Source organism: Vicugna pacos, chromosome 2 (assembly GCF_048564905.1).
Source record: "Vicugna pacos chromosome 2, VicPac4, whole genome shotgun sequence".
NCBI lineage: Eukaryota > Metazoa > Chordata > Mammalia > Artiodactyla > Camelidae > Vicugna > Vicugna pacos.
In genome coordinates this window covers 41,602,655-41,626,658 of record NC_132988.1, presented here as the reverse complement: position 1 = coordinate 41,626,658, position 24,004 = coordinate 41,602,655, and the positions used below count along the sequence as shown (strand labels likewise).

Sequence of the window (24,004 nt, the reverse complement as noted above, 5' to 3'; positions counted from 1 at the left end):
TTAGGCCATTTTGCAAACAAAGTTACCAAAGCTGATATATATCAAATGAATAGAAAAATAATGATGGTGATTTAGATAGCATTTCTTAAAAACAATATTATACACATCAAAGTTCATTTCAAATAAAAGCAAACAATAAAAAATAACCTCAAACTGCAGGATCTGATATCCAGTTTTATGGGAACAGTCTTTATTTTTCCTGTAATCTTTTATTAAACAATGAACATTATGGAGAGCAAGAATAATGCATCTTTCATACTTTAATAAGAAAAGAATGAATATGTTTCTCCTGTAAAAATGGCAAAAATTTCTAGCTAAATTTTTATTTGAAAAAGAAATGAAAGGAAATGTGCTTTTCTTCCATTTTAGATTTTCAGACTAATTTTTCAAACTTTCAGAGAGTAGTTTTCTAATGCCCATATAATTGATTTAACTTGCTTATTTCATATCAGTCTCATTTTACTGATAAAATTTAGCTTAGTTAACATTCAAAAATGGATTCCACTTCATTTTTTCTTCATTTTATATTCATATGGATTACACGTATATTGTTTAATTTTTGTTTTTTTTAACTTTTTTTTCATTAGAACAACGTAGTCTATCTAAACTCTGTATAGATAAAGAGAGTAGAAATATCAGGATAGTGTCAATGATGTGGGATGAATTGTACATCCTCTGTAAGAATTTCTCACAGTATTTTCATAGTTCCAAAGATACAATACCAACCAATGCTGTTTTTCATTAAAATAAAAAAACCCAAACCAAAAAACAAACAAAAAGAAAACAGTAGTTTTGAGTTTTTTTTCCTAGAGAAAACATTTTTATTTGTAATTATTTTAATTCTATGGCTGTAAAAATATGTTGTTTACTCATACTCTGTTTTGCTCTAAAGCTAAACCAACTCAAGAAGCATGATTTTCTGTAAACAACAAATGTCATAAATAGATAAATTGTTAAGGTAATTAGAAATAATATCACCAAGAAATGTAGGATATTTATTTTCCTGTTTATATATTGACTTATTTACCACTAAATTTAAATGATAGCACTAAAGCTTAAAGAGTCTTATTAAAGCATTTATGACCTGAATTGCATTGATCGCATATTAGGCAGACAGTTACCATGTGATTTTCTTCACTAATCCAGTGACTGCAGCATATGGAGGTAAAATGCTTTATTGACTGTCATTTTCCTTGTTTTCCATAGAGTGGTTTTACCCCTTTGCACATCGCTGCCCACTATGGAAACGTCAACGTGGCAACTCTTCTTCTGAACCGGGGAGCTGCGGTGGACTTCACAGCCAGGGTATGAATTGAAACAGTTTCTCATTTTAGGTAGCAGTCAGTGGGCGTTTTACTGAAGTAACAATTAGCAACAATAAAGATTTTATTTCTTTTTCCTTACCTGGATCTGTCTGCTTGAAGATATTAGATTTTCCACATTTTGTTCTTCAAATCACAGGAAGTCATCGTGACCCAAGTGAAAGATAAGAATGTGTAAATTCTCATGCCCACAGATCATTTGCAATAAAGAGGATGTTAATTCTGACATCAGTATGAACAGTTACGTTTAAAGATCACACCATGAATCATGAATGAACAGCTTCAAGCCAATAAATGATTAAACTGTTCAAATATTAAGTATAAAATGTATAAGTATATTTATACTATGTCTTAATAATGCTATAGGGCACACTAATTGACAGGGATTTTTTTTTAATGAATTGAGAATTTGCCTGTATGAAGAGTCTTCCCAAAATAATAAAAAGACATCATGTTGTATTATATATGTTTAATGGTATGCTTTTATTGAAAAGAATTCACTTTCATGACAATTATAAAACCCAATATACTTAATATGAATCAGTAAACGTAATACTCGAATATTTGCAGAATTATAACACATCAAAAAATCAGGTACATATCCTTGACCTAATGATGATATATGTTAGCTAATAAAAGAAATATATATAATTCATGTATGTGATATTTTTGTCCTTAGAAGTCTTCTGGACTGAAATGTTATTTTCAAGTTTTTCATACTGAATTATTGTGAAGAAGGTGTCTTTAAGAATCATCTTATCCATTGAATTTTGATATGTTTATGTGTATTCTATTTTTAAGCATAGGAAACTTTAAGATTCCAGAATGTTTAAGTGCATGGATATTATGATAAGAAAGATAGACTTTGGACTAGGGCTCTATCCTAGGTAGGATCTGAAAATTTGTTTCTATTATGTGCAAGTTCTCCCTTTGTCTCTTGACTGTAATGTGTACATTCAGTACCTATGTTGTAATTATTGACTTAGTTATGCAGTTTCATTCCATTTTTCATTCTCTATAGTGTTTTGTGCTTTGTGTGTTTTTTTGTTCCTTAAAAATCAAAAGCATTAAACCATAGGAACCTCAGATAAAATTGCAAAATAAGTCACAATCTCCTTTGTGCTCTTTAACACAAAGTTATCACCATCATGCCTGGTCATACCCAACATGCTCTTGTTTGGTCTTTCCATGGTGTAGAATGGAATCACTCCTCTGCATGTGGCTTCCAAAAGGGGAAACACAAACATGGTGAAGCTCTTACTGGATCGTGGTGGTCAGATCGATGCCAAAACTAGGGTAAGTGTCTCTGTTCTTTCAATCTCCTACCATTATTATTTTTTGTATTCTTTTAACACACACTTTAAAATACCAGTCCCTCCACACTGGCAATGCATTTTCAAGGAAATTGCTTTCTTGGATTTGATTTAAATCTCATACAATATTTAAAGGTTTCACATCATAAGGTGGAATTAATATTTGCTCACAAGTGCTGGGAGGAACAGAATGCTAGTCCCTCAATGAGACAGTTTTACCAGTCCTTGCTTATTGATTTTCTGTGAACAAAGATCAAAGGCTGAACTTGCTCATCTCTGATTTGGTTAATTGTCAATATCAGGAACTCAAACTCATTAGTGTACATTAAGCTGTGAGAGTGTGGATTTTATATAAAATATTTTAATACATATTGAAAATCTTTTGCTTCCAACTTTTCCATTCCTAAATCATTTTTCTTAAGTGGTTGTGCTATATGGACCTGAGTAGGAGATCTCCTGTTATGCTTATGGAAAAAAGATACAGTTATTTGATTGTACTTTTTCTCATGTCAGGTTAGTAAGAGGCAGTGTCCTTCGTTCATTTCGAATTTGATTCTGAGTTTTTATGCACTCCCAACAAATAGTAAGTTAGGCAGGACAATACCATTGTTGAAAGTGCAGACTCTGAAGGCAGACCATGCGATTTCAAATCCTACTTCTGCTGCTTCCTAGCTGAATGATATGGGCAGTGTACTTACCTTCTCTGAGCTTAGGCTAATAATACTACCTACCTCATAGGGTTGTGTGAGAATCAGCTCTTAGTGTTTTTGGTTTTATTTTAAGCAGGGTGTGTAAATTACTTAGCTACTCATAATTTTTTATTATCTTTCTGAAATTATGTGCAATTACTTGTTTAAACATTAAATTAAACTAGTACTTCTGTGTTAGTTCTCTGGAGTAGATTTGATTAATCATAGACTTGAGCAAAACTTTAAACATTCCTAGTATATAAAATGTTGAAATACATGGCAGAAGAAGTCTATGGAAGATGGTAAATAGAATATGTCCCTTGTGATATTTTGTATTCAGTTTGTTTAATTCTGGGACTTTGTGTTCTCATAGTCCAAGGAATAAAGATCCAATCTAATTCTTGAGGCAGACTTGAGGCTAACAAATATTTTGTTTAATAAGCCTTATCATCATTGAGTTTCTAGAAACTACACCAGTCCTAGACTATTCATTTTGGTTTTTAATGATCTTAGGAAATGTTGCTTTCTTAATCCCATTTCTCTAGAACATTTGGTTCTGTGTCATATTATCAAGTGGGAGTTCTGGTATGGTTTGCTTTGTCTGTCAAGATCTTTGTTGTGGTGTCCAGTGTCTTTGCATCAGAGTTTTATGTGGTTTCTGTCTTTGCTTTGTTGGCATGCCTTTTCCCTTGCTGTGCTATAGGTCTGCCGAATTTGGAAAAATTACTTATAATGCAGTGTGCTTTGCTTACTTTTCTTTATGTTTAAAGGAAAGAGTTTCTGTACCTCTTCCTTTAAGTACATTACTAACATAATGTGTCCCTTTACACTTACCTTTCTGTTTCTATTAAGACTCTCTAATAATTGAGAACACCAGTGGAAAGACAACATTTCGTAAATGCAAACAATTTTATCTTGGCCATTGTCTAATGGATGCTCATTGCTCTTATTAATGCTTTCCTGCAGTATTCATTCATTATTGAGACCACTGATTTTGTTCTTACTGATCATTACAATATTTGCTTTGTTCTTTAAAAGATACTCTAATTTGCATGCCCTACACACATTTGCAAATTCAATTAAAAGTTTAACTCCAAATAGGCATTGCTTTTTCATAAAAAGAGTACTAAGAAATGGAGAGAAATGGATTCTTATGCTAGTTCTGCCATTAACAAATTGTCCTTGAGCAAGTTAACAATGAAATGTAAGCCTTGTGTTTTTCTTCTTGAAGGGGTTAGTTGGACAGTGTGGCCTTTAAATATAGCAAATAAATTGAATTTCATTCAAGAATTTATACAGTGAAAATAGATTTCTAATTGTGTACATTGTGTGGACATTCTGTTCATTCAAAAACTCAAATAGTTTTTGAGTTCCTGTTTGGTGCTATGAACCCTAGAGATAACAGCAGTTAACTAGATAGACTAGATCCCTGCACTCAGAGATGCAAATCAACAGTACCCAAAGGATTAGGTTAACAGTGTGCTGGTGAAAGTTTAATAATCAGCTTTTTAAAAAAATAAAATATAAGCTCTGATTTTTAACCTTTGCCTTTGCTGATTCCCATCATGTAAATACTTCCATACTTTCATCATGGCCAATTAGAGCTACCAATGTGGTATCACTGAATGCAGAATTGGAAAGACGTGTGCAAAAAAATGACTCTCACTAGTTTGTGCAAACTAGTTTTAGCAAACCCCAGAATCAGTCACAGTATTGAAAGGTAGCACTGAACTTTCTCCCATAAATGAAAATACTTCCTCATTTCAAAGGAGTGAGACTTTATAAACAGTTAAGTTCTTTCAATTTTGGCTATAACTATCAGTCCTATCTCCTCCTTACCAAAAGTAAAATCAAGTAGGAGATAACTACTGAAATCCCGGACTGTAGTCTAGAATTAGGAGGCCAATGCTGGAACCATAATATTTAATTGCTAGAAAGAAACACTATGATTTGCTTTTTCTTTTGTTCTTTGAAAATGTATTTTCAAATAAAAAAAATTATCCTTGTTTTTGACTATCTCTTTATGTAATACAATAGAGCTTCTGTATATGGAATTAAAATACTATTAATATCATTCTTTCATTTTTTTAATCATAGAGGTCTCAATTTCCCCTAGTAACAAATTAGCCATAAACATTCTGAATTTGGTATATTCTGTCAAGAATTTTCACTTGATCTTCTTTTCTCACTTATAAGGTTTTCATTATTTGGAGAAAAGCAAGATAGATAGAGGCTTTGGGGTAATTAAAAAAAAGCGTAGCCAGTTTCTTCCCTGCTTTTACCAGCACTGTGTCCATCCCTGAGACGTTCTGCATCTCATTGGCATTCTCATCATTGACTAGAGACTAGTGTGAAACCCTGAGACATTTTCACCAGAGCCCTGGTTTGCTGGTATCTGCAAAATCTCATTTTAGTGTTAAAAAATAAACTTTATAGCTAGTTAAAAATGATATTTTTAATTCAAGCTTTATTAAAGGCATTATTCTTTTTTATTTTTAAACTTGTTTATTATTTAAATGTGAAAATACTTCATATAAGGATTATGGTTAAAATATTGAAATCCATATTTCAATGCAAACAGTAAAAGTATACAAAAACATTAAAGGATGCTGAATGAAAAACAATGCATCAGAATAAGGGATCACCCTTGCTACTTGTTATTAGAAGTAATAATTAAAGTAATAAGAATAGTGGCTACCAATTGTCATAAGCACGAAATGTTCTAGGCAGCCTGCTAAGTACTCTATGAATATCATCTTAATTCACCTTCCTAACAGTTTATGATGTGTGGATTATTTTCTTGTTGAGAAAATATGGAAGTCTCCATCTGAGAAATGAGACTCAGTGGGCAAAATGAGCTTCAGAGGAGTAATATAACTTGACCTAGGATGCACAGCTTAGTAATTAGCAGAGCCTAGATTAACACATTGACTTCAGGATACATTGATGGAAGAATAATCTAAGCTGAGAGGGAAGAGAGGAAAACATAAGGAGAGAAATGGTGGTGAAAAGCTACTACTGTGGGTTACCAGCTATATAAATGGTGTTCCTCTAATGTTGATTGACCTTCCCTTGTAAGAATTATTGACATCACACTGTAATCTGAACTGATTCTATTGAAGAAAAAAGAGAACACAGGGAAGGGGACCCTGGAGGGGGGAAATGTAACCTTCAGACACACTCTTAAGAACTTAAGTAAATAAATAAAAAAAAAGATAATGAACAGATCATAGCCCCTAAGAGTTTAAAAAAAATAACAAGATGCTGTGCTTTGTAGAAAATATCCAAAATCTACTCAGATTGAGCATGTTGGGCAACTTGAATTTGATACAATTAGCACCTCCTTTATAAGAGCAGATAAATGGCATCACTAAAATGTAAGATTTAGAACCACCTATATAATCCTTATCATTCCTTGATGTTCTTGTGGATTTATTAAGTGTTCTCCACATTTTTCTACTGAACTGAGAGCATTTTGGAGGTTTCACCATGAGTACTCAATGAATAGTTCATGTAATCCATCGAAAACAATACTCTGCCTTTTCTAAAAATGACTTCAGGCAGCATCCCTTCATCTTTCAAACAAGGCTGTAAGTTAAATAAGGTGAGAAAAATCATCCTCATTTTACATATTGTGAAGCTGAGCATCAGAGGGATTCACCCAGGGCAGGCTGACCTGAAACTCACACCCAGAGCCCTGTGATTCCGGAGCCTACATGCTGGGCTATTGCACACCATGACTTCGTTCACTGTGTTGGAGCTTTCCAACTCTAGATCTCACTGAATCCCCCACCAAATATATATTTGAAAAATCAGGCTCTATCTAATTGTTATTTAACTGGTATAGCAACTAATGCTGTATAGTTCCACCGCAGGGTATTGATACCAAGATACAAAACCATAATCATTTTAATCACTTTACCCACACAGTTTCTCCTTTAAGCTCCTCTCTGACAAACTTTACAATGACTTAGCATCCCAACTACAGTAGTTACATTTTTTTTTTGTAAAAAGACAGTTTTTTCATGCTAATTCTCAGGTATTCAAAACTGTACGATCTGTTTTGGTTATTTAATATCTTAATATTGGCTAAATAGATTTAACAAAGCAAGGAATAATTAACATCAAGGTTCGAGCCAAAAACAGATGACATGCTCAAATTTGATAATTTGAATAGAGATTTTTAAAGGGCCTACTTATATCACTGTGGATGGATTGAAGGGGAGGCACAAAGGATAATGGGGTAACCCTGGGCTGGTAACAGCCGGGCTCATTACCAATCCTAGACCTGCAAGATGAGAAGTGGAAAAGGTCATCAGCCCTTCAAAGGAGAGAATTGTATGGAAAGGCTGCATTGAAGGGAGCTTAACCTTGGATAAAGAGTCCCAGCCAGATTTAGAAGATCCTCAAAGAAGTTGCTTCCACGGCTTGCTGTGTACCCCATTGGCCAACCCCAACCCTAAGCAGAGGGCAAGGTAGCCCAGTGATACAATCTAAGGAGGTCAGACCATTGGATGCAAAATGGAGTAGAGAAGGTTAGAGCATGGATCTGGAAGGGCAGATAGAATATAGTTAGCTTACAAATCCCAGAATGTGGAAACAGGAAGAGCATTGTAATCCAGATGAATTATATGTATTAGGAGGAAAGCAAGACCCAGAGATATGATCCTGAAAGCAGAGACACAAAAGATGGGCCATTAGAGATCTGGATAAATCAGAAGCTTCTAAAGTCCTCTTAACTGTTCATCCCCACTCATTTTCTCTACTGCTACCTACCTTCTCAACCTCTTTCCCTGTGACAGCCTTTTTTTCTCTCTTAAGCCTGAAATCATCAGTTAATTTATGAAGTTGGGATTTCATTTTCTCTTTCATTTCTTGCCCATTATTCTTATATTTTGCCTCACATGTCCCACCTACTGTGCTTTTTTTGGGGACATATCACCCTAAAAAGAAATAAAATCCAAAAGACAGAGGGTATATGGAGATTGCTTGAGAATCAGAAACTGTGCCTGAAGTATCAAGGTCAGAAAGTTTCATAAATAACATAATGTATAGTTGTGCCATAATTTTATTTGATGCTGTTTTAATGCTATTTATTGATAATAGATTTCATTTTTGAGCAGTAATTATGTAATTTGTAAATGATAATGAAAAACATGCATGGAAACCTTTAGAAGAATGAAAAAAGGACCCTTCTCTTTTATGAGCCTCAGAGAGCACTTCAGGAGAATTTATGAAAATAGGGACAATTCAAGGGAGAAGCTAGATGGACAAATTGGATTAAGAAGAATTTTCAGGTGGAAGTTGTGTTAGGACAATCAAAATGAAAATAATGTAACAGAATCTCTAGGTGTGGCTTCAGGCAAGTAGGATTTTCAAGTTCAACAATGCAGCGTACTCTGCTTTTCCATCTTCTTGGGCTTGCCAAACATATAACGAGCCACAGTCTTTTTTATACTGACCCTCCACACATAGGATCTCTCTTGCTCTCTCCCTTCTTCTTCTGTTTTGTCTCTGTCTTTCTCTGGCTCTCTGTCAAGCTCTGTCTTGTTTTCTCTCTTACTCTTCTTTATCATTTCACTGATAGGAATCCTATTACCGATCTACTGAGTTGCTATGACTGAGTTTAGGAAACCCTCTCTTCAGATTGGCAATGGATGCAATCTTAGTTTTCATCAAAAGTGAACTCAGGTCTCATTCTTTCATTCTCTTGGCAGGATGGGTTGACACCCCTTCATTGTGCTGCAAGAAGTGGACATGACCAAGTGGTAGAGCTTCTGCTGGAACGGGGTGCTCCCTTGCTGGCAAGGACTAAGGTGAGTTATTATGGGTAAGCCAGAGTCCAACAAACTCTTTAAGACATCTTTTTGATAATCTCTTTTCTTCCTGGAATCAGAGCATCAGTCAAGCATATTCTTTTCTTCCTGGAATCAGAGCATCAGTCAAGCATATTCTAGTTACTCTAGGAATGAGTAATATATATCAAACTTTTTAAACTATTTAAAATTTTAAAATATATGCATTGATTAATGCAAAAAATATGCATTGAGATGTATTAAATGTATAACTTCAAATTCTTCCTATGTTTTTAGCTGCTATTCTCTGTGCAGATGGAAATATGAATATTACTGTATTATATGTAAATAAGAATATTATATGTAAATGAGAATATATCTTGCATTCTATTAGTTTACACTTCTATGATACTCTGAGATGGCTATAAAATATGTATAAAATTATCTTTTTTATTGAAGTATAGCTGATTTACAAGGTTGTGTTAGTTTCTGGTGTACAGCATAGTGATTCAGTTGTACATATACACACATATATACGTATATATTCCTTTTCCTATTCTTTTTCATTATAGGTTATTACAAGATATTGAATATAGTTTCCTGTGCTATATAGTAGAGCTTTGTGTGTATATATATATATATATAAATAATATATAGTAGTATCTTCAAATCCCAAACTCTTAATTTATCCCTCCCCCTTCCCCTTTGGTAACCATAGTTTGTTTTCTATGTTAAAATTATCTTTTAAATCAGCACAAGTAGCAATACAAGATAAGTCTTTTTACTCTCCAATCTTTATCACTTGGACAAAACAAATAAGAAGAATTACTCACCATTGGCGTTGGTTGATTATAATTGGGACTATAGGTGATCTAGAAAGCACGAGTTGGGAGAGGCCATCTACAAAGGACCAGTGAACAAACATATTGTTCTCTCTGGCACAGCACATCTAGCACTTCCTGTCTCATTTCATCCATATGCCTAGCCATGGGGAGAACTCTTATCCATATAAATAAAAACCAAGTGATGAGCTGATATTTTGGAGGTTTTCTTTGGGTTACTAGAAAATATCATGAGACAGAAATTGAAGATAATGACACAGAGTTATTAAATGGGAAATGCATCAACCCTTGGATCCTTAAATACAACAAACATTTAGACAAGGGACATTTCTTACATTTTCTCTCTGTTTCATCTCCCCACCCCTTGAACATGGTTTGCATCAACTGATGCTGTTACTAGGGTAAGCTGAGAAAAATAAGGCAGCCTACACAGCAATTATTTTTCAACTTATATTACATTTATTTTAATTGAATGTTTAATTGAAATCATTTGGAGCAAAAACCAGCACACACATTCAAAATTTACATAGAATGAACTCAGTCTTTAGAGGTGGGCTCCACAGACCACGAAAGGGTGACTTCAGATCAGAAATGTATGAAGATGAGAAATAAGTCATCTGCATTATTTTCATTCTCATACTTATACTGTGAATGTTGTAGAGCTCTGTCTTTAAAATGCAATGTTTTGTCCTGGCTAATGCAGAGATAATTGTTTTGCTGAGGAAACAGATTTAAATTTAAACGGAAATAACAAAATTTCAGACCAGTCATGTTATAACCAATAAAAAGCCTGTATCAAACTGAAGATAGACAGATATGCTACAGTTTCTTCCACAAACTATGAAATAACCTCATCTACAGAATTTGTCAGTAATTGTCATATCACTAATGAAGACCATGGATTACCTGGATGGAAATTTTTAATGGCCTTCTTGTAAAATTAAATGTCATTCATATATAAGGATCCAGCATAAAGCATCTAGGTCTGCGTGATTATATTCATTCACACTTCCAACTATCATAGTGAGTCACTACAGTGTGCCAGGCAGTGTTCTGGTCACTAAGGGACTCTCAAGATAAATAATCTGCAGTCTGTATTTTCAAGAAGGTCAAAATTTAAGTAGGTAAGATAGACAAGGAGATAATTACAAAGAGTAGAGCTATGTGCAGGGTAAGGAACACGAAGGAAAATGAACTAACCAGCTTGGCGTGAGGTGATCCTACTAGGCTAGGAAGGGAAAAGGCACCTAATACCAGACTATCTCCCTCCTTCTCCATAAAAACTCCCAGTTTTGAATCATCCATTATTCCTCCTTCAAGCAAATATTCATCTATCTAGTGGTCACTCTCCCTCATTCTTTGAAAATTCAAACTCTCAGCAAACTGTGCCTCTTCTCCACAACCCCTGTTCTAATTCTTGATGACTTGAATGATCTTGGCAAGAGCAGTAGATGATCCTTCTAGTTGGCCTCTCAGTTTGGTGACTGTAAACCCTCTGTAGTGACTGGGTTTAACCTCCCTACTGTCTCACCACCTCCTTCCATGTTGCATCTCACTCTCTCTGGAACCCCAACTCCAGAAATTTGTTTTCCCTGCTTGGCTCCATCAGCCGTTGTTAAACTGTCCCTCATTCACGTTATGCCCTCAGCTCTGCCCAGCATAAATTCCACTGGTATTTATACCACTTCTAGATATATTCATACACACTTGCTATATTTCACCCTGACTGAATCCAACTCCTGTTTTTGCAGCTGAAGGCAGCTGCAGAAACCACACAATCACACCTACCGGACTGACTTTAAATTCATGATCCCTAATGTCAAATCACCTAACAACACCCTGTATTCCCCAAGTCTGCTCACTCTTACTCCTTGCCGTCTGATCGTTCTATACTTTTTCATTTTTCTTCCAACTTCATACACTTGTTTCCTTGTCTTCACTTCCCACAACACCGAGAAGTTTGAAGCAATTGGAAGAGAGTTTCTACAGGCTCCCACCACTGTACCTCTACAGTGACATGAATCAGAGCCCATAGTCTGTTCTTCCCTCTTGCCATCATCTGGCACAACTGCTTACTCCTCCCTTCTCAAGACACTTTCCTTATTTGCCCTCTGGGACATCAGTCTCCTGGCTTTCCTTCTGTGTTTCTAGCTGTCACTTCTCAGTCTCCTTTCCTAGCTCCTCCTCCTCACTCTCAGCTCTCTGAGTGTTAGAACCTTCAGAGGTCAGTGTTTGTGTCTTTTCTCTGTCTGTGCTCACTCACTAAGAAATATCCAGTTTCACCTCTAGATACTACCTATATGCTGATGACTCACAAATGTGCATCTCCAGAATTCTGCATTGAGATGTCAGCTCACCATTGCTGCTTGGGTGTCCACTGGACATCTCAAATTTAGTAAGTTCAAAATTCAGCTCCAGGTATTTCCCCCACCCCTGCACTTAACCCCTTTGTAGTCTTCTCTACAGTGAGTGGCCATTCCATACTTGCGGTTTCTCATCATGCAGTGTTTGGCTCTCCTCTTTCTCCCTTTCTCGCTCCATCCTGTCGCCACACCTTGTCACCTCTTCCTTCAGAACATATCACTAAGTCAGCAACTTCTCAGCAGTCTCATTACTACCACTGTGGTCCAGCTCACCATCAACCCAACTGGATAACTGCAAAAGGCCGCTAATTAGCCTTCCTTCTTCTCCCTTAACCCCATCAGTCTACTCTTAACACAACAACTTGAGTAATCCTGCTGTCCTAACCTTTCCAACAGGGCCCATCTCACTCTGAGTAACAGTCAAAGGCCCTGCGCTGACTGGCAGGGTCTCCTACATCTCAGAATCCATCTCCTTATAAATCCTCCTCATTTACTTGCCTTAAGCCACATTCTCCTGCTGTGAATCGACTGTGCCCAGGTGTGGACCTGTTTGCACCTTTTCCTCCACCTCAAAAGCTCTTCCTTCAGATCAATAGACCAGGTCTCTTATTTTCATCATGTCTTTCATCAAAGCTCACCTTCTCAGTGAGGCCATTTCTGACCACTCTATCCAAAATTGCATTCATATACACAAACTCTCTTGGCCATCCTGTGCTTTAGTTTTCTTCTGAGCACTGATGGCCTTCTAACGTATTGTGTATTTTAATTCTTATTCTTTTTGACCTGCGTGTCTACCACATTAGACGCAACCTCCATGAAGACAGGGGCTCCCTGTCTGTCGTAGTCCCTGCTGTAGCCTTTGTACTCGAACAGGGCTTCAGCAGGTGCTTAGTAAATATTTGTAAAAATGAATAAAAGATTAAATGGTGAAGGCTTTTATTTTCCACATAATCTTTAAATGGATTAAACAGCATTAAAGATTGATAAACCAACTGACAGAGAAGCATGTGACACACCAGTCCAAACATTACCAAGGCCTGAATTTCTCCTGTACTTTGCCCTTTGTACTATCTTCCCCATACTGCATAACTAGCTTCTCATCGACTCTGTTTTCTGAATTCACTTTATGAATTTACAAAAATAAAGTTAATAATTATAAAGAGTATTTCAAAAATAAAATATTAATATTAATAATTTAAAAATTATGTATACTACTACTATCCACAACCAGCACAATTAAGATTTTCATGTATTTGTTTTTAGCTGTCCTTCCTATACTGTTGAAATCACCTTCCTTGTTGAAAATACTGGGCCTTGGACCTATTCTGGCTTCTAGGACAATTTCTGCTTCTTTAAATGTAGTGGCTGCCAAACTAAATACTTGGTCAATAATTATTTTCTCGTCACTGTATTTGCATTAATTATGAAGAAAAGACAATAATCCTCTCTCTTTAACATTTTCTAATTAAGTTTCTTTACAAATTTTATGTACTTTTCCCCTATAAGATTATCTATTTATCTTTAAAAAGTGAGAGTTTTACCTAGACTAATAGTTAGCAGTGAGTTACCCTGCTCTCTTGTGTTCCTGCTGTTGACCTTCTGAGGATGAAGGCTAAAGCTGTTTTTGGTAGTATCAATGATGTAAATTTAGATTATCCTCAAAATTTTAAAGTTGGGAGGTCACTGACACATGGTCCACATTTGCCTCACACTTTTCTAGCTCTTTCATGAGTGCTTTCTCCAAGTGCAATTCATGTCTCATGACAGAAAAAAGAAGTTACAGAATTTCAAAGCAGCATGGATCTAAGGGATGACCAAAATCTTTTTTCCCTGACCCACCCACTCGCTTCTCCAGCACCCACCTCCCTCTCCATTTAGAAGTAAAGAAATTCATGCAGAGAGATTAATTGAATATAGATGTCTATATATGGGATTGGATACAGATCATTTAAGCATCAGCTACTACTTGTTTTTGTACATCTACTATCTCCCTAATAATTGTGAGAGCCAGCGGAATTGCTGCACACATGATGTGTTCATTCATGAAAGACATAATTTATTTTTGCCGAAGAATAGCATAATTATGAAATTAAACATTCTCTTACTTCCTTCTCTGCCAAACATAATCTACTGCATATTTAGATATCTAGTGGTAATTATTTTTCTCTGCTGCCAACTGTGCCAGAGATCAAGAATTGGCTGTTGTGTTTCAGAATCCTGAAAGTAATGACTAAAATGTGGACTTGGTTTGGTTTTGTTTTGTTGCACAGAATGGGCTGTCTCCACTTCACATGGCTGCGCAGGGGGACCACGTGGAATGTGTGAAGCACCTGCTGCAGCACAAGGCACCTGTTGATGACGTCACTCTGGACTACCTGACGGCCCTCCACGTTGCCGCACACTGTGGCCACTACCGTGTAACCAAACTTCTTCTGGACAAGAGAGCCAATCCGAACGCCAGAGCCCTGGTAAACCTGGCCCAGTCCACGTTCACTGAATATAGATCAACACAAGCAAACCCACATTGATTGACCAATGGTTGCAGACACCAGCAGTGCATGGTTACAGATATGTAGTTAAGTCTAAGTTTGTCACCTCCCACAAGCTGCCTGCCTACTTCATGCCTTCACAGTTTGCTATTAAATGTCGGTGAGCACAGGTAGATTTAAGAGAACACCAAGGTGATATTTCCATAACCAGAAAGTTGTAGATAGCTATGAAACCTCTGGAGTGGTACTCATTTTCACATGGAAAGTAGAAGGTGAAAAATAGGCAATTATAAAATAAGTTCTAGACACTTGTATATAGAGTCACAGTAAAATTGTAAAAAAGTGGAACTTCATTAATCTTTTTTGGGAAAAAAAGGTTTTAAAGTGGTGAATAGATTTGACTATGTAAGATACGCAAAATATAAGCCTGTGAAAGAGTCACTTGGAGATTTTCCTTATTGACCTGATTACTCAACCATAGGCTAATGGAAGAGTAATGCTTAGCGTCTTTTTGCTTCGGGAAGCATTTTATATAGACTATTTCAGGAATTGCTCAAGAGAATCTGCAAGGGGCTGTCCATAGAGCAGCTTCTGCTTCTCCCAAGGTCTAATAATGAATGAGTCTGCCTCGCTTCACTTACGTTCTAACCATAATCACTGGAAGAATTAGGCCTGTACTAATGGATGCCTCTTGTTTCCTAATTCTCAAACTAAAAGCAGTCCTTTCTTCTATGTCTACATGGTTTATGTCAGTGAAAATTAGTCATCGGACAGTCATTTAAGAGAATGTCATTAGAATTAGCAAATATTAAATATTATTATTATTAGAAATTTTCCATTGGAATCAATTTATTCAGTATTGACTGGGAAGCAACTATACTTTGAGGGTTATGTGCCATTATGTGAGGATATTTATTTTCTTACAAGGAGGAAAGGACTCACTTTCAATTGGATAGTGATCAGTAAGCTTGTGAAATGTCACAGTCTAATCATTGCAGATCTTTTAAGGGCAGCATGTACATGTGGTTATTTATACCTGGCTTATTACCTAGCTCATAAATGGGAGATTACTTAACAAATATTGTGAACAGTGATGTCTTTAGGTTAAATAAAATTGTGTACTTTCCTGAGAACTGCTAGTGTAGAAAACTACTGACTGATAAACGGTCCCGGTTGAGACATGCAAAATTGTTAATTAGCAGAATAGGCATAACTATTCTATATAAAGACATCATTATTCAAATAAAAATATAATGCTTAAATATAACACATAAGGATTAAGCATGGGGTTAGTTAACAAATTTTCATATAATTTCCCCCAATTCCTGCACACTAGCTGAGTACAGAAAGTTAGGAAGTACCTTAAAGACTCTCCACATTCCTTTGCTTCTAAGAGATATCTTCTTCCAGTTACTCCAGAAGTCCTCCATACTTTTCTTGAAAATTCTTCAGGAACTTAATAATCATTTCTTTTTAAAATAAAATATATCTGATTGGCGTATGTCATAAAAACGTTTTAATATAAGAAATATAACTTTTGGCTATAAAATATTATCAACATAAATAATGATTTCCAGCAATATCCAACAACTCCTTATAAAAATGTTTTAATATAAACAATATAACTTCTGGGTGTAAAAAATTATCAACATAAATAATGATTTCTATTAATTTACAACACCTCTTCCCTAAGGAAAACGTTAGCTAAGCTGAAACATTCATTATAGAGGCAGTCATGTCTTTAGATTTTTGAAGTAAAACAGGTAACGATTTCCTGCTCTAAGAAATAGCCCATCTTCAGAAATCCACTTGCTCATCTGTGATGCATCTTCAAACTTTTATAATCTGACCCATCAGTCTACTTGAAAACATTTTAGAACTTCTAAAGTATAATTACCTCACTTTTCTCTCTTGGAAGGGTAGGCCCATGGACTTTTCTTCCCTTTTGTTTTCTCTGTAACCACACAAACAATGACACACCTGCCCACCACATATAAGCCAAGTTCAGAGCCTCCAGGAGGACACCACCACTTTCTTTCTAAACCCAACACCGACCGCGTTTGAAGAAATGGTGACCTTATGTGATGATGTAACATTATTGCCTGCAACGTGCCAGCATGGAGTTGTGTGAGAATCGTTTCTGCATGTTTTTGACTAACTTGATTGTCTTTTGCACAGAATGGTTTTACTCCACTGCACATTGCCTGCAAGAAAAACCGCATCAAAGTCATGGAACTGCTGGTGAAATATGGGGCTTCAATCCAAGCTATAACAGAGGTAGAAAAATGTTTCAGCTTGTCATGAAACATTCCTGCTCTTGCTCCTTCTCCCCTTTCCTTCCGCCCATCTTCTGTCCTCTTCACTCAAGTGTTGTTTATCTGAAGAAGCCCCAGAGCCCCACTGGTGCAGGGGAGTAAAACCGCTGTTGCTTTGTTTCGCAGTCTGGCCTCACACCAATACATGTGGCTGCCTTCATGGGCCACTTGAACATTGTCCTCCTTCTGCTGCAGAACGGAGCCTCTCCAGATGTCACTAACATTGTGAGTATGGCTTGGGTCAGAATAACCACAGGGAGGAAGAGCGAGAGGAAGCGTGTGGGTGTGTGTAGGGGTGTGTGTGTGTGTGTATCTGACCAAAGCTCAGCAGCCAAGCTTTGAGAAGAGCCCCATGATAACATATTATTGAAACGGTTGCTAGGACATCGCTGAAAAGACCCTCCCTGGGGTAAGAAATGTTTTAAAAAAATAAAATGGAAGTTGTGGAGTAAGACTGTTCCAGCTTCCTGAAGGTACAGATGAATTGAACATCTGCATGCATCTTAAACCCACTTATTAAAAAAAATACATTTTACAAATATACTTGAACTTGAATAAATGATTGATTGGAATAAAATCTTCAGGGCTCACTCTACTTGCTTGAGTGAATTGTATTCCAGGTAATTTTAGTTAAAATATTAAGTCAGTGATATCAAATGATTAACCAGAGATATATCAAAATTAGGAGATTTTTTTTTTACTTAATATCAAATTCTCCCTCCTTCAATTATGTGGATTTGCCACACTTTAACTTTACTTTGATTTTTCTTTTTGATTTGATTTTGTTTGCCACGAGGTTATGCCTTGCAACTTTTTCATGTATCCTGAAATCCATGTTGGTCTCCAGACAAGTTTTGTACTGCCAACAAATATTAGATATTCCAGAATTATTCTACTTAATCTAAATTAGGATTTTTTTCCCTCTTGTTTCTTTGTATTTCTCTCATTTTCTTGGAGGGTGCCCATTTAAATCTTGATAATTGAACACAAATTTTCTCCTGAGCAAGAGAATTTGCTCTGCACAAGATACAATCATGTATTTGAAGCTCACCAGGACCCACTGGAAGATTGAGATTTTTAAAAATTATTTATCAGAAATAACTCTCCCTAAATAAATATTAATGCTCATTAAAATGAATCATATTTCCAAATGCAGTGGACTTAGTATTATTGCTAATTTTTGGTATCCCATTAAATTTGAGTTGTGAAACGGAATGTTCAGTTTCATTTTTGATTCGTATTCCCTCTCACTCTGTCATTCCTTGTATCTTACACAGTTTCTGTGCTGACTTTTCTGATCCATGGAAAAAAATCCATGTGAAATTATTTGATTTTAAATATGATTTAATACTCTCTCTTCATAATACTTACAGTCAGAGTATAACACTATTAAAGAATTGAAGTGTAGTCTGTGTGTGTTCCCCAAATTGCAGCTTATTGATCCTAAAGTAATAATATTATGTGCTAGTTTTAACTACTCTATTAAGAATAAGAGGAATTTCACAACATTCCAGTTTGAGTTTAACTTGTAGTCACTTCTTCAAACTTCAAAAGAAATCAGTGGCATCGTTTTTCTGTTCAGAGATGCTCCCTTTTTTTAAATTGAGATCTATACTTTTAAAAAAACATTTCAGGGCTAATTAGGTTTATTTATTTACTTATTTTAATGACGGTACTGGGGATTGAACCCAGGACCTTGTACATGCTAGGCAAGCACTCCACCACTGAGCTATACCTTCCCCCCAAACCAGTACCTTTTAAAAGAAGTTCTCTGAATACTTTCCCACTGTACTGTATTTTGCTTCTTTGCATTCCAATGCCTACAGAATCATAGAAGCAATGGTGGTACTATGTTTAATTGTGTTATCATGTTATAATAATCACATAGACGAGTCTATTCTAGGCAATGCTCAATTGAAATCCCCTGTGTTAATCTTTCAGAGGGGAGATTTTTGCAAAATCATCAAAGAAAGTGCATATAAAATGTTTGTGTGATTCTGTGGCACTCTTTCTTTGCTTCTTACCTGACTAATTCCAGATTATCTGATGATGATGGATTTGTTCCATATTGATATGTTCGTCTTCACAAAAAAAAAAGCTATATAGGTTACATATAGATCTTCAAATAAAAGTAAACAAAACATTAATTATAACAATCAAAATGCTGACATCCTTTACGTTCTTAAATACTCCCAGATATGGCAATTTCTGTGTTAAACCTTAACTTCCACCTGTTGGTCATTTTAAAGTTTTTCATTTTGTTTGTCTTCTCATTTGTCCGTTACATACTCCTTCACTTCATCCCCCTCAAAACAATTACTTGAGAGGCACCTCTCCTCAATGTGTTTCCTACTTAGTTTTTGTTTGTTCATTTTAATTTTTGTATGATGTGTCCTTCAGGAAGCAGATACCTTATAGAGTTGCCAGATAAAATGCAAGATTCCCAGTTAAATCTGAATTTAAGATAAACAATGAATAATTGTTTTTAGTATAAGTATGTCCCATGCAATAGTTGAGACACACTTATACTAAAATAATTATTCTTTGTTTCTCTGCAATTCAAATTTAACTGGCCATCCTGTATTTTTATTTGTTAAATCTGGCAACCCTAAATTTAGAGGAATTTAACTTTCTCTAGCAGCGGGATGCCTGTGATTGGTGTATTCTCAGAATGTGAGGATATAGCTATTGGATCCAAAACTCTTTGCAGGTTGATTAAGAAGCAGTGTGAATGCTGACTGCCTGCTTGCTGTGTCAGAGTTGGTCATTTCCTGATCCCGAAGTCCCCCACCCTTGGAGCCTTTGTGTGTTGCCTGAAACCATGTTGCATTTTTGAATGCAATGCTATCTGTTGTGCTTTGATGCTTTCCAACTGATGCAGCCAAAGTGGAAGTCACTGTAGCTGTGGGCAGAGTCGGTTTTAACAACTGGGAAGAGTGGCATGAAATTTAGTACCTGCTTTGGACGTGAGCATACCCATTCTCTTGCCAGTCTTGTTTTTGTCTCAAAACTCACTCCAGGTATGAAGCGTACCAGTAACTCAGTCATGTGCAGATATTATTACCACAAAGTGCCCTTTCCAGAAAGCTCACAAATGCACTTTAAAACCTAGAAAGCTGAACTGCCAGTTGTAATACATCCATAATCCAAAGTATTCACTGACAACCATGGGAGTAGCTAACCAAGCACTTTTGGGGCTGTTCAGAGTGCAGTGTGGGGGACTACCACGTTTTTCTCTTCTTACGGCAAATCAGTGGATTCATGGCTCAGTTCACACTACATGTTATGTTTAAGAATTTCCCCTAATCCTTAAAGTTAATTAACTTCAGATAAGGAAAACACGGGTATTGAATAAGATGAGGTGCCCAATAACCAAGAAATGAAAGTAATTGATTAAAATAATATACACCCTCTTTCATTTTCTTATTTATACTTATGTATAAATGAGGGTAATATAACTTTAAAAGGGTGAGGGCAATTTACAATAAAAGTCAATTACACGAAAGTCATTAAATAAGAATTGAACAAGACCATTGTTTTAAAATGGAGAGACCATTTGCATGTATATATGTATAACTTTTCTTTGAGTATTATGTTTAGTACTTTAGGTTTTATATCTAACTCATAAATTTCAAATGTGTAAACACCATAAAAATAACTGAAGTGTAAGTTAAGAGTATGGGAAATATTAAGACTGGTATTGGAAATTATTTTACATTTTGAAACCTCTTATTAATAAAGCTTGGCTTGTAAAGTAAACATATAAATTCGTCATTGAGTAGGTACTCCTGAAGCCTCTGACTTTAACGTCTTATAAGGAAACTTATTTTTGTCTTCATTTCTACCAAAATTAGTAAAATTGCTGTACTGTTATGGCTTAGAAATGGAATAAAAATTTGAGAGTTTTTGGTTTTTTTTTTTAATAGAAGATTGGGTTTCATCTATTTAGAGACAGGTTTTAAGTGATACAGAAAAGTTAGAGATCATGGTTGTCTGAAGAGGAAAAATTTTGCCGTCCATCCAAAGTCTGAAAACAGATACTGCTGTTCCAATGTTATTTTATGTAATAACACTCCAGATACGTTTACTTTACAAAAGTCAAAAGACATCGTCAGAAAATAAGGCCACTAGAGAATAACTGAATCATCAACGAAAAGGAGAAAAGGAGAATAGACGTCCAGCTTAGTGCTTTCCATGTCAGATCATTGGGAATGAATTTCTCATAACTTCGTAAGAAATGGATCTTTGAATACTAGCAAAAAGTGAACTGTGAGCCAGGCACCAAACTGAAGTTTGTCTTAAATCTTTTAGGTTTAAGGGTTTATTGTGCAAGGAATCAGAAGGAATTACTCACTTGAAATTTGTCAGATGTTATCCAATTACCGCACCCAACACTGAGATCAACTTAGTTTATTTGGAGTAGTTTGCTTTTCCTGGTTGAAATCAAACTTACTTTCTATCATAGTGGTGACTAAACTAACTTTTATTCCAGTGTCTTATTCTTTGGTAACTGTAAAATTGTTTGAAAAAATGAACCCCTGACTTCTGCAGAATTATATGTGGTTTTAAAATGTGTTGATTAAAAAAAAATTCTCTCTCTTAGAGGCAGTTATTAACAGGCTTCCCAGGGAGAAAGTTCTCTTACGTCTAACCATCATCCTTCATGCTGCAGGTTAAGCTACCTTTCCCTGATAAGAGTGTGTTCCTTGATGCAGCACAAACACACTTGAGGAAGGACCTGATGTTCAGTGCTGCCCACCTCAACAGATGGCACTGTTAACTTGCTTCACTCATCTCTCAAATAACTGTCTGTAATTAAATATGCTCATCAGTAATAAGTAGGGGACCTCTGGGGCAAATCGGATTTCTCATATGGACAGCCTTTATCTAGTCTCATAACACAAAGACAAATCCAATGTAAAGTAATAGTTTGTTTCCAGAGCAAATTTTGAATTCTGAAAAAGAATGGCTTATGTGTGGTACAAATGATGTGTTTTTTTTTTTTTTTGCACTGTGTTGACTTGCTCTTCAGCACCTAGAGTTTCTCATGAAAACGAGATCAAGTTGTAATCACATAGTCAAGATTTTAGGTTTGAAGGATGAAAGGTAGCTTTATATCACCAAAAGTAATTTAGGTTATGCCACACTGATTGTGAAATTAAACCTCAGGGTATCCTGAATGTTTGGGTAAGTTCACTGGTTTGTCATGGAGTGTGAAAAAATAAAACAAATAAACATTTTTTTTATCCTTCTGAAGATGGAGAAGATACAAAACTGTTTTTTCCAGGCTAACCAATTATAAATAACTATGATTTTTCATAGATTGCTTAAACCTTTGGCTATATTGGTGTCTTTCACAAAAAGACACATTTTTATTCTATGCCATCCAGAGCAGTGGGTTCACTTATGATTCAACAACGTTTGTTTCCCGGCAGCGTGGGGAGACTGCACTGCACATGGCAGCCCGGGCGGGGCAGGTGGAAGTGGTCCGATGCCTCCTGAGAAACGGTGCCCTTGTCGATGCCAGAGCCAGGGTAGGTGCTGGTGTGCGGGGTTCTCTTCTCTTGTGTGCATGAGTTCCATCTTTCGGGGATGGTGCTGTTCTTCCTCTCTTTATGTGGAAATGCCAAGGACTGTGAAATGCCAAGGACATGTGAAAGCACTGATTTCAGTAACAATTTTTTAGGCAAAAAATAAATGGTGCAGTAAATATACACAATGGAAAATGCACTTTAATCACGGAAACATTAACAGTTGAAAAAATGTATAATTTTGCATCTAAGAAATTTGGAATTGACTAACATTTTAATACTTTTTTTTACTTATGAAAGCACTTCCATGTATATATTCATTTGCCTGAATTTTAACATTTTACCTCTATTTTATAGATACCATATGTATTAAATTCATTTCTTACCACCAAAGCCAATCAAATTTCCAGAGACATTCCTTGCTAGTTACATAAAAATAAATCATATTCAAAGTTTTAATGTTTTTCCTTCATTTGTTTGACTTTCCTCCTTTTTTATGATGAATTCTACTTTTTTTCTTACTCTGATATCCATATTTAGACATTCTGCCCTTCCACCATTCCAAAACATAAGAATTTTGACCCTGGAGATTGCGTGATTGGATTATCCTGTTTCTAATTCTTCCACAAGTTCATTTTTTTCTTCTTTTAAAGAATTTGCCAGTTGCTTTTTTCACCTTCTTTGTTCACATTAGATATTTTATCAGTATCTTCTATTTCCTTTTCCACGCTGTTCTTTTGTACTAGAGTCTTTGGGATTCTCATTGAATATTTCAATACTTTCTCTCCTTCTTCAATATTTGATACACCTTAGCTGGAATTCACTTCAGCTTGAATCTAACTGTTGTGGGTCCATTTTAGAAATAGTATTATATTGAAATAAAAGCATCTGGCTGGAGTCATACAAATTGTCATTTTTGGCAAGTCATTTCGTTTCCAGGTCTTTATCATTAAAACAGAAGGCTGGACTTAGTTAGATACCTTGAAACTCCTTTCCAGACTTTCTTAACAGTCTCTGACTAGGAGTTCTGTGGCATTTTTCTCACAGACCTTCATGCAGAATCCAGTGACACACAGGCAGCCTTGATGTTATTCTTGTTTTTAGATTTTATCTGCCTTTCTATCCATTGTACAAGTAGTATAGTTTATGTTCTTTGGTAATCATCATTGGTATTTTAGGCTCTTATATGCTAAGTGCTTTTGTTATTCAAACTGTATTCCTCCCTGTCTTGGCATTTTTCTGGTTTCCCTGTTTTTCCCCCCTTAAAGACTATCTTTTTAAAAAAGCTGTCTTAGTTTCGCAGCAAAATGGAGAGAAAAGTACAGAGATTTCCTGTATGCCTCCA

The 24,004-nt window shown here is 35.7% G+C and overlaps 1 protein-coding gene across 4 annotated transcripts in view; it reads left to right on the top strand.

Moving 5' to 3' along the window:
• Nucleotides 1–24,004, top strand: part of ANK2 (ankyrin 2) — a 521,075-nt gene that overhangs the window by 387,381 nt on the left and 109,690 nt on the right. For all 4 annotated transcript variants that reach the window (XM_072938390.1, XM_072938386.1, XM_031691199.2 and 1 more), the window contains 7 exons: nucleotides 1,207–1,305; nucleotides 2,520–2,618; nucleotides 9,042–9,140; nucleotides 14,595–14,792; nucleotides 16,992–17,090; nucleotides 17,255–17,353; nucleotides 22,564–22,662. In XM_072938390.1, the coding sequence (XP_072794491.1) occupies nucleotides 1,207–1,305; nucleotides 2,520–2,618; nucleotides 9,042–9,140; nucleotides 14,595–14,792; nucleotides 16,992–17,090; nucleotides 17,255–17,353; nucleotides 22,564–22,662 (792 nt within the window). The remainder of the gene's footprint in view (nucleotides 1–1,206; nucleotides 1,306–2,519; nucleotides 2,619–9,041; nucleotides 9,141–14,594; nucleotides 14,793–16,991; nucleotides 17,091–17,254; nucleotides 17,354–22,563; nucleotides 22,663–24,004) is intronic.